This window comes from Lagenorhynchus albirostris, chromosome 14 (assembly GCF_949774975.1).
Source record: "Lagenorhynchus albirostris chromosome 14, mLagAlb1.1, whole genome shotgun sequence".
NCBI classification, from domain to species: domain Eukaryota; kingdom Metazoa; phylum Chordata; class Mammalia; order Artiodactyla; family Delphinidae; genus Lagenorhynchus; species Lagenorhynchus albirostris.
Window position 1 is genome coordinate 44,925,755 of NC_083108.1, and position 19,428 is coordinate 44,945,182.

Here is a 19,428-nt window from a genome sequence, read left to right on the forward strand (position 1 = left end):
ACGGAAGCAGCTATCCACGACCCGATGAAATGAATGTGGACGTGAATTCAAAGCTGGTGAATCACGGGTTAGATACAGTATGAGAAATTGCTCCTTAACAGTGAAATTATTAAACACAACAACGAGTTAGTAGGGAAGATTATAGAAAACCTTCCTTTCCTAAAAGTCATTTAACATGGGGAAAACGTATCTGTCTTGGATGGTTTGGTAATTCTGCCTGAGGCCGGGGGTACCTTATTCTGACATCTCCGGGCCTCCGTGCAGGCTGGAGGTGCTTTTATTTCTATTAGAATTCACAGTTTTCTTTATGTTGAGTCATTTCCGTTGTCATCCTCCCAGGATGGATGACACCTTTAAGTGATTCCTAATCACTGAAATGCTTACTGAGATTCAGCTTTTTATTTACCTTTCATCTCCACGTTTAAAAAAAATTCCAATTCTTGGGGTTTTTCCAGGCCTAAAGCTGTACCCACCATACTTGCCAGTCTTCAATTTTTTAATCTCCACCTGATTTCTTTTTTTGGGGGGGTTTCCAAATACATTTTTTAAAATTTATTTTATTGAAGTATAGTTGATTTACAATGTTATGTTAATTTCTGCTCTACTGCAAAGTGATTCCGTTTTACATATATCCTTTTTATCAGTTTTATAAAATATTCTTTTTCATGTTCTTTTCCATTATGGTTGATTACAGGATATTGAATATAGTTCCCTGTACTATACAGTAGGACCTTGTTGTTTATCCACCTGACTTCTTGTTGCCTGATTTGGTGGTACCCATTCCTGGCATTTTCTTCTTTGCTCCAGCTTTTACATGTCCATCTCCTGCCCTTTTCGGTCAGGACTACTGATGAGTTACCCTCTGCTTCACTAGGTTTGAATCATTCTGGCTTTGCCTGTGATGGGCTATTTGACCTTCAGTGTATTAACCTGAAACCTCAGCTCCCCCGTCTGTAAGTGGGGGTGATAATATTACATCTACTCCATGGGACGGTTGTAAGGATGACGTAACACGAGGCAGGAAGCGTTCAGGATAGTGTCCAATACATACCAACTCTCATTTTCCCTGCTGCCATCGTAAATCCTTTCCCAGCATCCAGTGTACGATCACCATCACTTTGACTCCTCATCATAATTTTTCTCATGATGAAGAAAGAATTATGCTTCCTGTTTTCCACGCCAAATAATACGTTTACTCGTGCCCTCAATTCTGTGTTCTCTCCTGAAGAAATGTTCTCCTGTTTCCTGTGGTCTTGGTCTTCCCTCCTCTGCAGGTTCCCTCCTACAAACCCCACTGGTTCCTTCATAATCCACAACCCACAGCATGAAGTCAGAGCTCTTTAACGTGGCGCTCCAGACCCTCGAGCACACTGGTCCCAAAGCCTTCTTTAGTCCAAGCTCCTAGAATTCCTTATGTCCTGCTAAGGAGCCACTGATGCCCTCCGCCCATACAGCCACACGTCAGTCCTTGTACAGATCTGAACTTATTCTATTCTTCTCTGTCTTTTGTTCCCCTGCCTGAAGATTTCTGTCCCATCTCTCTATAGAGCAGGCTAATGCTCACTCTCCAAGAGCCGGGTCCTCAGCCCCTCCCCATGGCACACACAGTGGCGTGTGTTCCTCCAGATACACGGAGACCGTGTTACGTGGACAACATACCTGCCTGCCAGCTCCCGGTATTCACTGAGGTCCATGTGCTCCTCTTTTCACCTTGAACAGGAACCTGGAAGAAAAGTTCAAGTTACTCGATTTTCTTCTTGTCAACAGCAGACTCCTAAGAAGGGCAGCCCATACTCACCTCTCACCCCTCCCTTTTCCTGGTCTCCTTGGAATCTGGCTTTCCGCCTCCTTCCCCCACTCAGGATTCACTCAGGCCGTGCCTATATTCCCACTTGCTTGGAGGGCACTCATATAGCACAACAATTAATGGTACAGACTCTGGACTCAGAGAGACCTGGATTCAAATCTTTTCTCAGCTGCTTATGACTCGGTGTCAATGGGCAAAGCTTCCCTGGCTCCCTAAGCCTTGGTTTCCTCCTCTGTAAAATGGGGATGAAAACAGTCCACCTGCCTTATAGGTTTATTTTGAGGACTAAATGAGACACAATGTATAGTGTGGCTCATAGTTAGTGCTCCTTTGCAATAAATGTTATTTTTTTATTATCAAGGCCCTTAGAACAATGCCCTGGTATACAGTAACCATTCAAAAAAAATGTTTTAGCCCACAAACTTACAAGGTAGATAGCACTGTCAGCCCCATTTCACAGATGAGGGAACTGGGGCTTTGCATTTAAGAATTTGAACAGGGTCACGAACCTGCACTTCCCTCCCAAGTTCTCAGACATTATTACTTACTTGTCCATCCTTGAACTCAATGCATCTTTTCAAAAGCAAACCTATCATCTCCCTAAACCTGTGCTTCCTGAGGAATTTCCTATTTCATGTGATCAGTGTGCCACCTCCCCAGTTTCCCAAGATCATGGTCTATACCTCCCTTTCCTGTGCCCTGTCTTCCATCCACTGATTGATTTAGCTGTCAAGTTCCTCTCAGTCTACCCCCAAAATGCGTCTTGCATTCATTCCTCCCTCCAGGCTTGGAGGACTGGTTGAAGGCACCCTATGAAAGCTTCCTCCCATCACTTCTTCCTACTCTCACTATGGTTGCATTGCACATTTGGCCCTGTGACCCATTCATATTTGTCTCTTTCACTTAATGGCAGCAAAGCCATCTCTGGTTTTGTTCATTATTTTCTCCAGGTGAACACTACACTGCCTGGCACCTAGTAGACACTCATTAAATGTGTGCCAAATGGATGACTGACTGTTCTCACCTCTTCGTTCACTTAGAGCACTCTGGTTCAGGGCTCTAGTTTCAAAAGTGTGGTGCACAAGTATGATGGTTTTAACTGATACACGTAGGGAAGCCTCTAGGGAAAACCAGAGACCACAAGTCTTTTAGATACTACTCCATCAAGTAGAGACTGCCAGAGCACAGGCTTTGTATTGTGTTTAGTTTTAGAGTTATATTTATGGCAAATGATGCTACTTTTCCATTTACAGTACTTTTACAATAAATTGTTTTTTAAAAGGGAGTTCACGTCAAGATAAATAGTAAGTGACTCATGGTGTAGAAATATGAGGATATAGCAGAATTGGGAAGATGGTATATGAATCAGTTTAGCGGTTTGGGAAACAGTGAGCTAGTTTATGCTCCCAGTATATATGTTTTAATGAATAAATGATAGCTAGCCATGTAAATAAGGAGATGTTTTTTCCCAAACCTGAAGTGATTTTTATAATATAATGCAAGGCCCGAGGTTTCCCATACATTCACCCACCAGCTACAGATTCAAAAGCATTTGTCCCTTGCTTATGCTGTGTCAGGCATTACACTATATGCCAGGGACATAAACGTCTGCAAAACAGTGACCCTGGAGAGGGGTGTGGGTATATGTGTATGTAGCCGGGGAGGACAGACAGATGGACTGATAACAGCCTCAGAAACTAGAAACAGTGGTAGAGGTGTGTCCTGAGTAGGCAAACAGCTCTTCCTCAAGGACTTTCAGAAGTCATCTCTGAGGCGACTTTAAGCTTCGTGTTTGCTAGGCTCAGATAAAGGGGGAAGGGTATTCTGGGCCAGGGTTTCTCAACCTCGGCTCTGTTGACATTTTGGACAGGATAAGTCTCTGTTGTGGGAGCCTGTCCTGTGCATCGTAGGTGTTTAGTAGCGTCTGTGGTCTCTACCCATTAGACGTCAGTAGCACTACCCAGTTGTGACAACCAGAAATGTCTCAGGTTATTGACAAATATCCTCTGGGGGAGATGTAGGGCAAAATCGCTCCAGTTAAGAACCACTGATTCAGGCAGAGGAAAGTGCCAAATGCAGTGGCGCAGGGATGCGATAGGCATTTGAAGATAAATACAAACAGCTCAAGGTATGGGGTCAGTGAATGGAAGGTGAGAGCTTTGGTGGGAAAGGTGAGTCACAGACATGGAAGGATTGACAGCAAGCAGAGGGGTTGAGACTTTGTCCTTTCTAGAACAGAAAGCAAGGAAATGTTTTTAAGCAAAGCCCCCTTGATCAGATGCGAAACTATGAGGGTGGGAAGTCAAATTCTTATGAAATCTAAATATCAGTCATTCAGAACCAGATGCCAAGTGACTAAATTAGGCAAGAAGCTCTAAATAGTTTGGTTGTCTAAAACATAGACTGCGATGACTTCCTTACTAAATGTAAAAGCATTTTTACCAATCAGGCACTTAAAATTGGAGATTATATTATTTACCAAGTTGGTATTTTTCTTTACTCGAAGAAGCACTGCATTTTAGAAATAACAATGTTCTTTTGTAACTTAGATATCTGAAGACTCGCTTGAAGCAATAGGAAATTTCAGGTATTAGCTACTGATCCCAATATTTCAGCTCAGTGGAAAATTGTACATATTATGCTTATATAATTCTAAAGATCACTGTAAAGTAGACATTAACAAAGAACCATATCTCCAGATAATACCTATGTACACTTTTTATCTTCTGTAAAAAATTCCATTTTTTTCTTTTTTGAGAATGTTCATCTGTTTCTGCAAATAGCAGCCAACAAAAATGGCATTTCAAAGTCATAACAAATTTTTATTTTTCATGATTTTCAGCTGGGAGGCTGAATTGAATGCCCTACAAAATTCTCTTGTTAACTGTGAGAGCATTAAGCCGAAATGACACTCTTGATTGGGAATGGAAATCATTGAGAAATATTTTAGCCTATGTAAGCATTATGGTGAGGGGTTATGGGTTAAGAAAGATTAAAATGGCTCAACCAACACTATTCTTTTGTTTTTTTTTTTTTATCCAATCAAAAAAGTGGGTGTTTTTTTTGGAAGACAAAGGAAAAGGAACTGAAATAACTGCTAGAGATTGGCATCTTGGTGGACAGACACTAAAAATTGAATGTGTGAGGTTTGACTTTCCCTCCTACCCCTTTCTTTGCCTTGCCTTTGCCACTAACAACTAAAGCAAGAGCTACAATTTGTGTCTGTTCTCTCTAAGCTCCAGAAATCCCTCAAGAGTGGCCATTCATAATGTTGGCTATACTTAGAATTAGAGAAAACTACTCGTTGCAGTGACTGTTTATTTTTGTATGAAGAAGTGAGTTTTGTTGTTCAGGATGTTTTAACATGTTTCAATGATCTATGTTTTTTATCTGTGCCAATTTCCACAGAGATTTCTAATGATTTCAGGTATTTGTTTTGTTTAGGTTTTCCTAATACAGAACTTCATCAACTAGTGCTGTAGACATTTCAGACAATCTCAAGGTTTTTCTCTGAGACACATTACAGCTGAATATGGCTCCCCTTTAAAAACTTCAGTCTGGAATTTGAAAGCAGTGATGCTATTTGATATTAACCATCTATATGAAAATGTATCCGTATTCATTATAGGTCTGTGGACCCAATGAGTGTTATGCCCAAATAGCAGTCCGCTGAGTATGCAACTATTAAATACCTACTGTGTTACAAAATGAAGGATATAGACACAAACCCTTTATTCTGGTTTTGACTTCATTTAACAATGTCTCTCTCCTCTATAGTTGTAAATAGTATACACTGATGGAAATTCGGAGAAAATTACTGTATCAACCTTGGTGTAATAGAAGGAACATCTTTAAGGATATATAAAAGGAAAGCATATATACTTTATGAATTATATATGCTTTCTTCTCTCTCAAGTTTCTTTATTGTTTTCAGTATCCTAAACCAAGTAGAAATTAACGTCTGAGAAAGTAAATACAAACCACATGACTTGAATGCTTGATGACAATGTTGTGAAGTTCAGAAGAAAAAGAAAGGTTGAGACCAGATGGAAGTTTCAGCTTCGCAGTGAATTTCACACATCTGCCACGCTTTCCTTTCCGCCAGTAGAGGCGAAAACATATAGTTAAATCTCTCTAGACAAGGACCAGACCTGTGCTTCACAAGTTAAAGTAAACTCCACTTGGGAAATTTTGAGTCCTGTTAATCAGGGTGAATAATGCTGTGCTTTCCGTGTGTAATCAAGAGCCGTTTACAGAACAACTGTTACGTCTTCTTGAGGAATTCGTTGCATTTAAGTTGTTATCTTTATGTCTTTTTAGAAAGTGCAACAGTATACGTTAATAATTCAAGCTACAGACATGGAAGGCAATCCCACATATGGCCTTTCAAACACAGCCACGGCTGTCATCACGGTGACAGATGTCAATGACAATCCTCCAGAATTTACAGCCATGACAGTAAGTACAGACTGTCACTCACGGAAGTCTAGGCCTGCGGTCCATTACTGAGAAGTTTTGTCATGAATAATAAACGCGTTAAAACAGAGCTGGAACTTGGTTCATTCTTCTCATTGTAGAATGGCTACTGACTCCTAAGTTTCCTGTCACTTACACCAGGGTTTTAAATAAGGCACCGAAGTCATTTGTTTTGTCGTTCTCTCCAAGTCCACTGATAAAGCTGTTAAAACATGCTGCCTGGAAGAAATGCCCTAAAGAGACTTTATGCTGTTATAACAAAATATTTATAAATATCTTCAGTTGCACGAACCACGTGACTGATAGATGCTACTTTGTCAGCATATCATTATGATCTCTTGAGTAAAATGATTTCCTTCAGACAAGTCCTTGACTCCTGCCCACTCCCCCCCCGCCCAGATACTCACCGAAGGACGCTAATTTAATATTAATGAAACTGTAACATAATTTCAAAAAAAAAATTTGAGGGCCAAAAAAAGTTATAGTATTTTTAAAGTCAAACATAAATGCTGTGATTACCTGCATTACTGATCTCCTCGTTTAGTGTGGATAATAAAGATTTAATGGGGTGGTAACATCAGGGCAGTGTGGTCATCAAGACACACGGTCCTTCAGCGGTGCCTGTCGCTCCTCTGACTGAGCTTTGTCTTTTCTTATAGTTCTATGGCGAAGTCCCTGAAAACAGGGTAGAGATCATAGTTGCTAATCTAACTGTGACAGACAAGGATCAGCCCCACACGCCAGCCTGGAACGCCGTCTACAGAATCAGCGGCGGGGACCCCGCCGGGCGCTTTGCCATTCAGACCGACCCCAACAGTAACGACGGCTTAGTCACCGTAGTGAAAGTAAGTGCGATGGTCTCTCTGATGGCCACTCTGCAGCAACCCATATATGCCACCCCTTAGTTTGTTATTGAATCTCAGGACTTTTTTCTTTTGAACATCTCTGAATCTGAGTTAATGTATTTGGAGGAGTCACGTTTGTTATTTTTCACTTAGGCCGAGGCCAACATAGATAGTCTCACTTTATCCCTGGAATATGATTGTGTTTCAGTCATCGGGGAGTTTTAACAGTGAAGACAGGACAGCCCTCAACAGTGCTGTCAGTGCCATGGATATGTTAGTGATATGTTACATCATGGATTTTTGATGGCCAATTGATAGCTATTAAGAAGGATGCCCCACACGTACTATTCTTATGTCTACAGGTTGCTATTAGAGTATGGGCTCAGGGAACAAACCAGAAAATATCACAGACATAATACAGGGTGAGTGTAGGCAAGGAGAGGGCCTATGCTCTTAAAAGGTTTCGAATTTACATTGCTGTTTTTTTTCTTTTTTTTTTAAGTATTAGCTTGCATTTCCTTTTGTTTTTTTTTAAATGTTTTATTTAATTTTGGCTGCGTTGGGTCTTTGTTGCTGCACATGGGCTTTCTCCAGTTGCGGTGAGCGGGGGCCACTCCCTGCCATGGCGCGCGGGCTTCTCGTTACGGTGGCGTCCCCCATCATGGAGCACGGGCTCCAGGCGCACTGGCCCCAGCAGTTGTGGCTCGCGGGCTCTAGAGCACAGGCTCAGTAGTTGTGCACGGGCTTAGTTGCTCTGCGGCATGTGGGATCTTCCCAGACCAGGGCTCGAGCCTGCGTCCCCTGCATTGGCAGGCGGAGGTCAACCACTGTGCCACCAGGGAAGTCCCTACATTGCTGTTTTTAAGTGCTATTTTCAAGACTTTAAGAAATTGGTCCTTCTGATCCTTAATTGTCAAAAAAAAATAAAGCTGAGTACCGGAAGTAAAAGGGATGTTAACTTCAAGGGTAACAAATAGATGGTACTAACGGATGGAAGAGCTCTTTGAAGCGATCATCTCTTTTTAGCCATCCAGGGAAGAGAGCTGCTTCTTTGCCTCACATCCCAACACTCTTGATTTGTAAGGGAACCTGAATGTTGGTCTTGCAGAGAAAGGTGTACCAAGGGCTCCGTTGCCAAGAATGTTATATGTGCGTGAGTAGAACGGTAATCTCCCCCTTGAGGTGGGAGTGGGAAATTCTCTGAACACAGCATAGTGAGTGACAGCGCCACCCCTCTGTGTTCGAATCCCAGCTCTGCCCTTTGTAGTGGAGACAACATGGCAGGTTTTTTAAGCCTCAGGTTCTTACACAGACAGTGAGGAGATAACTGGTACCTAAGTCTCAGTGTTGTTCTGTGGGATAAATAAGCTTAATACCCATTAAAGGTCTTAGCAAAAGTAAATGTTGTCAGGGATGTTTCATGGAGCTAATGCGCTTACTCAAAAGAATTGTCTTCTTTCTTGGCTTCTTTGTCGTCTTGTTGAAAATAATTCAGAAAGGGAAGTTGAACTGGGGATTGTAGAGTGAGAGGGAAGAAACTCTGAAGAGTTGAGGAGGTGGTCTAGGTGAAGAAACTGGTGTGGTCTGTGCTAATATTGTGGCTTTCTCGTAGCTGCTGCCCTTGGTCCTTCTTAGACTCTCCAGGATGGCATGAGAGCTCTCCAAGCTCTTTTTTTCATACTGTTATGCACAGTAATGCTTACCTGCACCTCAGCTAGAAGATGATCAGGGAAATTAAGAGGGAAAGTCCAGTCTGGTCCCTTGACTCCTGGTAACTTTTCTGTTGACAATGGGATTCAGTGGAACTCTGGAAGTTAATATTTACATTAAGGTTATTTGCTCATTGCCTTTATCTAGAGTGGCATTCTTAGATTTGGGATTTGTACAGACCAGTAAAATCCCCAAAATTATTCTGGAAAACAGCCAGAAAAAAATAAAGTTTTTAGTTTGCTAACTAAGGAAAAAATAAAAATCCTTCTACCTACAAACACTACTGTTTATTTAAGGTGTATATGTGTGTGTACTCTAAAATGTATACTTCAAATTATGAATGATACTTTTAAATAGAGTAAGTTTAGCTTTATGAGGAAAAAAAATCACATTTTCTAGTTTTTGTTTTGTCCACTTTTGTCCACTTTGTTGACCACAGACTGGTAAAAGCTTTCCCGGGTGAGGAGTGGTCTTTGTACCAATGTTTGAGAGTTCAATCTACACCATCATGTTCTCACTTGATCCCAGATTATTTAGTATTTTTTTTATTTTTGGTCAACAGTGCTGTTCTTAAGAATAACTCAGTTGTTAGATGTAGCTAAATAAATACAGCGTGCAATAGTAATAAGCATTATTTTGTGAACATAAATCTGTGAAATGCCCAAGATATATAAATATCTTATATAAGTAGGTTAAATTGCGATAAATGTTTCAGTCAATGGCCATGCTAATGCATATTTTCCAGAAATTTGAGAGGAACCTATGGTGTAGTGAATGAAAAATTAATGTTTTAGAAATGGAGTTGCTAGAAGGATAAACTGCAGAATGCAAATATTCTTATTTCCTGCAAAAATACGGTTTCTCCTTTAAAAAAATTTTTTTTTTCTTTTTCCAGCCAATCGACTTTGAAACAAATAGGATGTATGTCCTTACTGTCGCTGCAGAAAATCAAGTGCCATTAGCCAAGGGTATTCAGCACCCACCTCAGTCAACTGCAACTGTGTCTGTCACGGTTATTGATGTGAATGAAAACCCTTATTTTGCCCCAAATCCTAAGATCATTCGCCAAGAGGAAGGTCTTCACGCCGGTACCATGTTAACAACGTTCACTGCTCAGGACCCAGATCGATATATGCAGCAAAATATTAGGTATCAAATGCCATTTTGTAATTTACGTTCTGTTCTATGCTGTGCACAAAATCTATTCGCCATCTGAGTGAGAAATTTTCATTAGCACGCAAACTCCTTATTACGAGATTATTTTTAATTCTTTGATGAAGTTTCTTCAGTGGACCCATGAGTGTCTTATATTGGAAATATAAGATGGATCTACTCATGTATTATTTAAAGAAATAAGTTTTCAGCCTCTTTTCTCCTGTCCTCTTTCCTTTTTTAAAATCTTTAGTAATAATTTAGCCTGTGCTTTTATGCCAACCATCACATAAAGTTTCTCCTGTGAGTAAATAGGGGAGTCTCAGAAGCTTATAACATTTACCTCTTCCCCACACATCAGGAAGAAAAGAAAACTCATGCCAACACCAAGATATAAGAGCTATCTTCATCCCTCACCTGCACAGTGGTTGTAGGACTTCCAAAACATATGTGTAAAGATTTCCAGCCTCAGCAAAGTCTAGTTTATCCTTCCTAATGAGGGAGTAGATGGTTAGCAGAGCATACTCCACATGACTGTTATCCATCGCTGGTGATGGTCATTTTTAAAATTAGCTCATATTTTATTTAACTTCTTTCAGAACTGTTGCTAACAGATTCAGAATAACTGCGTATCTTCTTCATGTCTCTATACATTGGAATCAAGATAGAGAAATAGCTAGTGAATAGGTATCCTGGACTCCTGCAAATTTTTACCTCTCAAAACATAGGATATGTTTTCCAATTTGTCTATTGGTTTCCCAAGCTTGAAAAGCTTATCCCCACGCCACATAAAAAAGGAGGTTAAGCTGATACAGATAAATCTGCTCAGACCATGGGACTTGCCTTGAAGGGTGTAGTTCTGAGGCTTGGCCCAGGTGGGGAGATCCTAGGAGGAATGGGAATTGGTGGGCGGGGGGAGGTCCTCCCCACTGTGACCACATCTCCACCATGATAAGGTGGTAAACGTTTTAGGAGTGTTCTGTGATAGAAAATTCAACTTCTATGAAAATTTCTCTTCAGCCCTATACATTAGGGCTCCTGCTCGCTTAGAAGATATATGTGAGCTATTTTTTCTGCACCGTTGCTATCCTATGAACTAGATAACAGCTTAAAATCAGATCTGTCAAATCCCCCTTAACCCCAAACTGCAGTAGGGAGACTGGGCTCCTGGTCTTTCCCCTGGAACACCTATGCAATGTTTCCTGTGCGCCTGGCCACGCAGCACACAACCTTCATGTACCTCCCCAAACCACTGCCACAGAAATTCTTTCCCGCGTTACGGCTGCATGTCCAACCATCATCTACAAAAATGCAAGTTAACGCACCGGTTTCATCTGGGACTACACCTGAAAAATAGGCTTTATTTTTTAAGTGTCATGTCAAAAATATTAAATGTATTGTGCTTTCATTTTGTAGATACACAAAATTATCTGATCCTGCCAACTGGCTAAAAATAGATCCTGTGAATGGGCAGATAACTACAATTGCTGTTTTGGACAGAGAATCTCCAAATGTGAAAAATAATATATATAACGCTACTTTCCTTGCTTCTGACAATGGTACGTAATTAAATATAGTCACTCTGTTATCCTGGATGTTGTTAAGAGCGTAGAGCCTTATCACAAATGCATCATCAGGAAATGAAGTTTTCTACAAAACCCAATTGTCTAGAAAACTGACCTTCATTCTTCTAAGGCCCCAATTTCTATTTTCCATTTCCACTGGGCTTTCTGTGATACATTCCCTGTCTTCTGTAATGAATGTTCCCAATGTCCTTATACCCTCCGTGGTCACCTGGTATTGTGATCACAAGCTTTTGTGGTTTTTCTGCCCTGCTGCACCTTGATGCCTCAGTGGTCTTTTTATATTTCTTCTAGTCAATGTGTTTGTTGCCATTAGTTTGTCTGTATCTAGCATTTTTTCTAATTCTCTACCTCTAGTCTGCCACAGGCTAGGAAACTCTAAATTTCATGCCTACATTGAAATAATTGAGTACTTGAGCTTTAGTGTGTTGGTTTTGAAAAACATAAACATATAGTTTAGCATCTTTTTTATTTCTGGGTCTCTGCTGGATTCTAAATGGCTGATATTAATAGAGAGCACTTTTTTTTAGATATGTAAGATGAAAATGACTCACGTTAAACTGGAGTCGGACTTGTTTCAGCTCTCAATACGACATGGTTTAAGAGTGAAGCTTTGAAGTTCCACCTGACCCCCAGGGTCCAGACTCCAGTTCTATCATTTTCTAACTGCAGGACTGGCGACAAGGTTTTAAATCTGTCCATTTCCTTTTTCTGTTAAATAGGGATAATGGTAGCAGTATGTAACTCATAGCGTGCAGGGGAAGATAACAAGGCTTATACATGTAAAGGTTTTAAAACAGTGCCTGGCACAAACTAAACACTCAAATAAACATTTCTATATGTGTTAATAGTTTTAAAACTGAATCATGACCATCTTTTAAAATCATTTTAATGTTGGACTATGAATGTTAGCATCTAATAAAAATAGTAGGCTTTTCTATTTGGTGGCCGAGATATGCAGTTTGAAAAACGTTGCATATCAACATTTTTGATAAGAACAGTTTCAAAGAACCTTTCCAAATCCTGTATAATAAGATTCAATGAGATCATTATCTGTCAGAAATCTACAAGGTGACAGGGCCAAAGCAATATTTCTTATACTTTCTAATATGAGACCTACTGTTCAAATATTTAGAATTGAAACTTGGCAGGAACCTCTTCTGCCATTTCATATCAAAGCACAGCATTCGTGTGTGTTGTATCTTGTCTCGCCATATGTAAGTGGTAGCTTTCTCCACAGTGAAACTTAAAGTAATATATCTTGCACCATTATGTTGAGATTTAAAGAGCTATAAAATTATATGTATATATGTTGGTTGTGAGTTACAACCAGATTTTTCATTCACCAAGGTGGATTGTTTTCTACTTGAAAGGGTGTTTGATACAAGAGAGAAGTGAGCAGTTAAATCTGTGTAGCTGTGATGCTTTGCAAATGCACTTGACTTTAAATCACAAGACTGGATTTAGAGCCCCGGTTCTGCTCCTTAATAATTGGACAAGCTGTTATAATCTCTGTGCCTTTGTTTCATTATTAATTGTTGTTTTTGCTGCTTGCTATTCTGTGACGTTGTTATGGCAGTCAAATAATATTAAATGTGATAATAAATGTGAAACTAACTCAAACTACAAAGAATCATAGTGGTTCCGGTGCTGGTAGAATATGGTGAACAGCCATCCTACCGCTCCACCTTAAACTCCCTGCTCTCAGAGCCACCCGTACTCCTTAGAGAGGTCCGTGGAGATTTCTCCTTGTCCCCTCCTGAGGAGTGTACGTGTACACCTTCCTAGTTTCATGACCTTGGGCAGGTCACTTAAACCTCTGGGTTTCAATATTCAGCCTTGTTTAGAAAATTCCTATATTTCTATTATATTAGATTTATATAATACATATAAATTATATAATTAAATGTAATTGTCTTATATATTTAATATATGTTTATATAATAATGTTTTCATTACATTTTATATATTTGTTATATATTTATTTATAAATATTTATAACACAGCAGAGTCCAAGTCACCAGTCTAAATGTTCACAAGTGATAAGTACAGAGACCGCATTTTATAGTGGAATGAGAATGGATTTGGGGTCAGGCAGTCCAGTCTTTACTAGCAACCCTACCACTTCTAAGAGGGTGTGACCGTGACCAGTTTACAGCAACTTCGGTGCCTATCTGTTTAAACCTACTTCGTAGGATGACAATGAAATAACGTATAGGGAGCAACCTAATACTTTCTCAAGGAGGTAGTTGGTTGATCAGTGAATACCATGTCTCTTCTTGGGCTCCTCCGCAAGATGAGGTCTGTGGGTCCATATCACTTGTCTGTAGACTGTTTCGATATTTCAGAGCAGTGTCTGAGCTTGAAAAGCATTCTCGGGTTCTTTTGTGCACACGGCTTGGTTCTCCCTCAAAGAGTAGGGCCCATGAGATCATGAGCCCGGGGTTCTGCTTCTCTTACAATCCCCGGTGCCTAGAGGAGCGCGATGTGCACGGGGCCCAAAGTAAGGACGGCGAGGGCGCCGGATCACCCTTGGCCGGGCCAGGGGCGTGCGCATGCGCCTTGTTACCGCCCCTCAGCGCCCGCAGCCCCAGCGGGGGCAGCACAGGGTCATCCTGCAAAAGAGGCATGAAGTGGCCTTGCACCAAAAACAGTCTGCCGATTTGCTGTGGCAACTACATTGTTCCAAGGTTACGCAGTGATAGGGGCAAGCAGGCTGGAAACTTAGAGTTTCATCGTAAGTGAGTCTCAAGGGAAAGAATTGTTCAGTGTCGGTTTGTGGTTTTTTTTCTCCCTTTTAAGGAATCCCTCCTATGAGTGGAACAGGAACGCTGCAGATCTATTTACTTGATATTAACGACAATGCCCCTCAAGTGCTACCTCAAGAGGCAGAGACTTGCGAAACTCCGGACCCCAATTCAATTAACATCACGGCACTTGACTATGACATTGATCCAAACGCTGGACCATTTGCTTTTGATCTTCCTTTGTCTCCAGTGACTATTAAGAGAAATTGGACCATCACTCGGCTTAATGGTGAGAACAGGTTCATTATTTGAATATATGTGCAGTTGAGAGGCTTTGACCTGGCATGAAAAGTTAATTTTAAGTGCTTTATTATCTTCCCCTTAAATGTAGTTTAAAAGCTACTTAAAGTTTAAATAAGATATTAGAAGCCCTTAAAGACAAAAAAAAAAAAAAAAACTTGACAGTGCAGGATAGTTGAAAACTGCTTTATATGTACCATTCGGGAGTAATACGTTCTGGAAAATGCCATGTGTTTTTGAATCGTATAATGTATGAACTATCAGACTGTATTTTTCCCTTTTTTGTATAGGTGATTTTGCTCAGCTCAATTTAAAGATAAAATTTCTTGAAGCCGGGATATATGAAGTTCCAATCATAATCACAGATTCGGGTAATCCTCCCAAGTCAAATATTTCCATCCTTCGCGTGAAGGTTTGCCAGTGTGACTCCAACGGGGACTGCACAGATGTGGATAGAATTGTGGGCGCAGGGCTGGGCACGGGCGCCATCATTGCAATCCTGCTTTGCATCATCATCCTGCTCAGTGAGTACTTTCCTCGTCTCTTAGGTGTAATTCTTGTTGCTTCTAGGATGTTTAGCAAAGTAACTTTTTATTGTCGCCTTTCATCGTAACCTAACAACACTCTTCCGCCTCTGAGCATTTTCTTGCAGCCACGCCCACTTCAGAATGAGAGAAGCCCTGAGCATCCTTGCAAGCACTTACATGTTTGCAGCAAACCCAGCCAGCCTACCTCTTTCGTGCCCTGTTGCAGTTTTCTGATGCTGATCGCTTGGGGAGCTGTAGCAAACTCTTTTCATAGAAAAATATTAGACAGTGCCCAGTTGGAGCCCTTCTCTTAGGATTCGAGTCTGAATTCATAGCACGTAGTTGGTGATTTAGGAAAATAAGTGTATTGCTTTCCTTCATATAAAGTGCAGTCATCAGCCTGCTCCAGTCATGCAAGGATCAAGGTATCTGTTTTCGACGGGCTGCATAAAATAGTGAGAGATTGTACTTCATACAGCACATTGGATAATAGAAATGATTGCACAGCTCAATAAACTGTCTGTCTTTAGAGCAAGTCTAGATTAAGGAATTGCTCCTTTTTAAAATACTTTGCAGTCTTTGGTTCAGTGGAATGCAAGGAATTAACCACTGGGAAGTACTTTAGGAGCCACTTGTAAGCATGCAGGTTAAAATAATAAATTGCCTGGACCCTGTGTTGTATTGTTGAATAGCAGCAGGACTTAGTTTACTGTGCGGTCATGCTATGCACCAATCACTTTCTTGAAAGTGTTGGCCATTTCTTTTATGTTTTCTCCATTTGCAAGTGTTCTAGTAATTTAGAATGCTGTCCCTTTTTTTTTCTAAGCAATTACTGTAGAGGGCTAAGCATTTTTTACTTCCTATGTGGAGACTACTCTGACTATAATTTGAAACCTACATGCTGTACTAATAATCCACTTGCTGGATTTAGCCCTGGAACAATGGCAAATGAGATCATGTATCTGGCTTTAAAAGGAGGATATTTACTTTTATGGCCAATAATAAAAATGTGCTCAAATAGAGTCATTAAATCTTTTGCTTCAGGATGTAAACTGATAGCCCCAGATTTTGGAAGGAATGTGCACTAGATGTACACTTAAGGATATGCTTCAGTTTCAACTACCGTGGGGCATATACACCAACCTTATCAAGAAAGACTTAGAGCTGATGGATTGTGGCATGAAGAAGTGACTCAAGCCATTTTGAAGGAAAATGAATCAGTGCTGATTGTAGCATCAATGCACTGGAAAATTTATGATTCTAATCCTGGCACAGAAATGTAAAGCATGAACGCCTAATGTTACTTCAGTGCTCAAACTAATCCCCTGGCCTTCTTACCTGAAACATGCAGTGGAATAGGAAAGGGAAAAGCACAATAGTGCAGTAGAAGGACCCAGGCCCTTGGGAGTCAAAAATCCTCATGATCAAGTCGCTGATCCAGGTCTAATGTACTACCAAAGGCACCTTGGCAAGCACGTCCTGTCCTTGACAAGTGCCCTTCTCTCTGATTTGGGGAGTAGAATGATGACGGATCAACTGGAATGAAACAGCAATTAAATAACGAGTGACTGTTTCACTTACTGTTGTTTGCTGTTCTAAAATTTACAAGCCATTATATTAAGCGTATCCTATCCTCTGGCAAGACAAAGTAAAAGACAGAAATAGTTTTTGTCCCCATTTGTAGATGGTAAAACTGAGGACAGACGTCCACTCAGTGAGTTCACAGGGCACCAGTTTGCAGAACCCGGGTCCTCACACTCTAAACCTAGCGCTCAGGGCCTCTGCTTTGTCTTGGCTCTGGTCATGTGAGGCCAGAAATAGGTAACAGAGTAAAAGACACATTACAAGTTTTCCAGCCATATAAGCATAAATTTTTAATGTTGAAGACTGTGATTAGACAGGTCGAGTTTTTAAAATTACAACACTGTACGTCTTTACTCTCTTTCTGCCTAGTCCTCGTTCTGATGTTTGTAGTATGGATGAAACGTCGGGATAAGGAACGCCAGGCCAAGCAACTTTTAATTGATCCAGAAGACGATGTAAGAGATAATATTTTAAAATATGATGAAGAAGGTGGAGGAGAAGAAGACCAGGTGAGCAATGTTTTAAATCTTTAAATCTCTAAGTGAAATTTTATCATCTTAAAATTAAAGTGGTGGGCTTCCCTGGTGGCGCAGTGGTTGAGAGTCCGCCTGCCGATGCAGGGGACGCGGGTTCATGCCCTGGTCTGGGAAGATCCCACGTGCCGCAGAGCGGCTGGGCCCATGAGCCATGGCCACTGAGCCTGCACGTGTGCTCTGCAACGGGAGAGGCCACAACAGTGAGAGGCCTGCGTACCGCAAAAAAACAAACAAACCAAAAAAAAAAAAAAATTAAAGTGGTGGGGAAAATATTAATACATAGAGTAAAAGAATGGGATCAAGTTTCTTTTCCTTTATCACATTCTCAGACACTTGGTGAATTCTTTCCAACCTGTGTTGCTTATTGATTTTTTTTTCCCAAAGTGCCAAATGTCATTGTATTTATTTTGTGAGAAGATCATTAACATTGATTCAAGGAGCCCAGGATTTACACCTAATACTAATTATATCCGTACTGATAAAAATGTTTTTCTTTACAGTTTTTCTTCATTGCATATCCAAACTAAAAGTAAAAGTAGTTTCTATGTTGGAATTTGGATTTTTGTCAGTATGGCAGAAAAAGCACAAGCTATTCATTTCATAAACACTTACCAAGCACATTCAATAATCCAGGCACTATTTTAATCATTGGGGAAACAGAGGTGGGCAGAGCCAACAAAGATTTGCCCTCAAGAATCTTACTTGTTTTTTCTTTTTGGCCACTCCGCACATGGCTTGTGGGATCTTAGTTCCCCAACCAAGGATTGAACCCGGGCCCTGGCAGGGAAAGTGCTGAGTCCTAACCACTGGACCGCTAGGGAATTCCCAAGAGTCTTACATTCTTGAGAATGTAAGAGACAATATCTAGCTCACCTCTGTACCCGTGATGTCTGTCATGGTGCCTGGCTTATAGTAGTTGCTTAATAAATGCTGAGCTCCTGACTGGTTATAGAACATGAGCTTCTGTATGTACATAAGGAACTGCATCCCTGTTTGAGGATGGGAATGACCAATACGTGGAAAATGAAGAACTTTATCTGCTGGGAAGCAGCATTGTAGCTATCATTATAACTAACACTTTCAAGGTCTATACTACATACCAGGCATTCTGCTAAGCACATTAAATGCTGTTACCTCTTAAATCTTTGAAAGCTGTGTACTGTATTGTGACTATGTCCACTTTTGTGTTAGCAAACAGATAGGGATTGTTGGAGTCTATAAATTCATACAACTAGGAAGTGCTAGAAGTAGGATTTGAATCCAGGTCTGTCTGATGATACAGCCTAAACTAACTATATAGTTATCAATATACAGTTCCTTTTGAAATGATCTGGAAGGTATGAGTATAATCCATCAGCAATCACTGTGAGAGGTATTTCTTAGATACATTGGATAGCTCTCACTTCCATATACTAATGCAAGTGTTGGGGGTAGTAGTCAGGTAAAGAACCCAGAATCCTTGGGTCTGGGATCATTATCAGTAAATTCAAAATACTTTGTCTGCAGAGTATATACGTAGACATTAGTGATAGGACTGTTAACTTGAAAAATTAATTCAAGCAAATTTCTGCACATATGTTCTCTTTCTCTTCTTTACTCCTTTGAGGAAATAATATATCGCTTTTGGTTTTACAAAGCACATTCACACCCATTGTTGTGTTTCATCTTTGTGGCAGTCCATCAGAGTTTTCCATTTGAACAGGTTTTGTGATTTGCTCTCCAAGTCTGTAACTGGCAGAGTCAGAACTCAAGCCCGAATCTTCCGATTCCTGATTCCATGCTTGGTTTACAATACCTCAGTTCTCTCATTTAGAAGAGATGTGTATTTTAAATCTGTCGAAAACTTGACTCATGTGTAAAGCTGTTTTGAATACTGACTAATTAAAGTGGCTCTATAAATATACCCCAGGGTTTCTTGCTTATAAATGTCTTTGGATATTAAAATTCATGTTTGGCTTAATCCCTCATTAATCTGTCCTTTCACTTTCCTGAGCTATGTTCAAGAACAGCAAACATTATACTGATCACATTATCTCATAAATCTTCTTCTTTCAGCATTTTATTTTTCATGTCATTGTGCATAATTTTCTAGGCATAAACCTAAACCCAACTCAGTGAAGCTTTGGTAAAAATAGTAACAACTAGAAGGACATCAGTCATG

The 19,428-nt window shown here is 40.4% G+C and overlaps 1 protein-coding gene across 1 annotated transcript in view; it reads left to right on the forward strand.

Annotated features, from left to right (window-relative positions):
- The window catches only part of CDH2 (cadherin 2), an 80,069-nt gene that overhangs the window by 31,410 nt on the left and 29,231 nt on the right, over window positions 1-19,428 (forward strand). Inside the window, exons 7-13 of the mRNA XM_060170612.1 lie at window positions 6,128-6,265; window positions 6,943-7,128; window positions 9,734-9,987; window positions 11,407-11,549; window positions 14,376-14,609; window positions 14,911-15,144; window positions 17,101-17,240. Coding sequence (XP_060026595.1) covers window positions 6,128-6,265; window positions 6,943-7,128; window positions 9,734-9,987; window positions 11,407-11,549; window positions 14,376-14,609; window positions 14,911-15,144; window positions 17,101-17,240 — 1,329 coding nt within the window. The remainder of the gene's footprint in view (window positions 1-6,127; window positions 6,266-6,942; window positions 7,129-9,733; window positions 9,988-11,406; window positions 11,550-14,375; window positions 14,610-14,910; window positions 15,145-17,100; window positions 17,241-19,428) is intronic.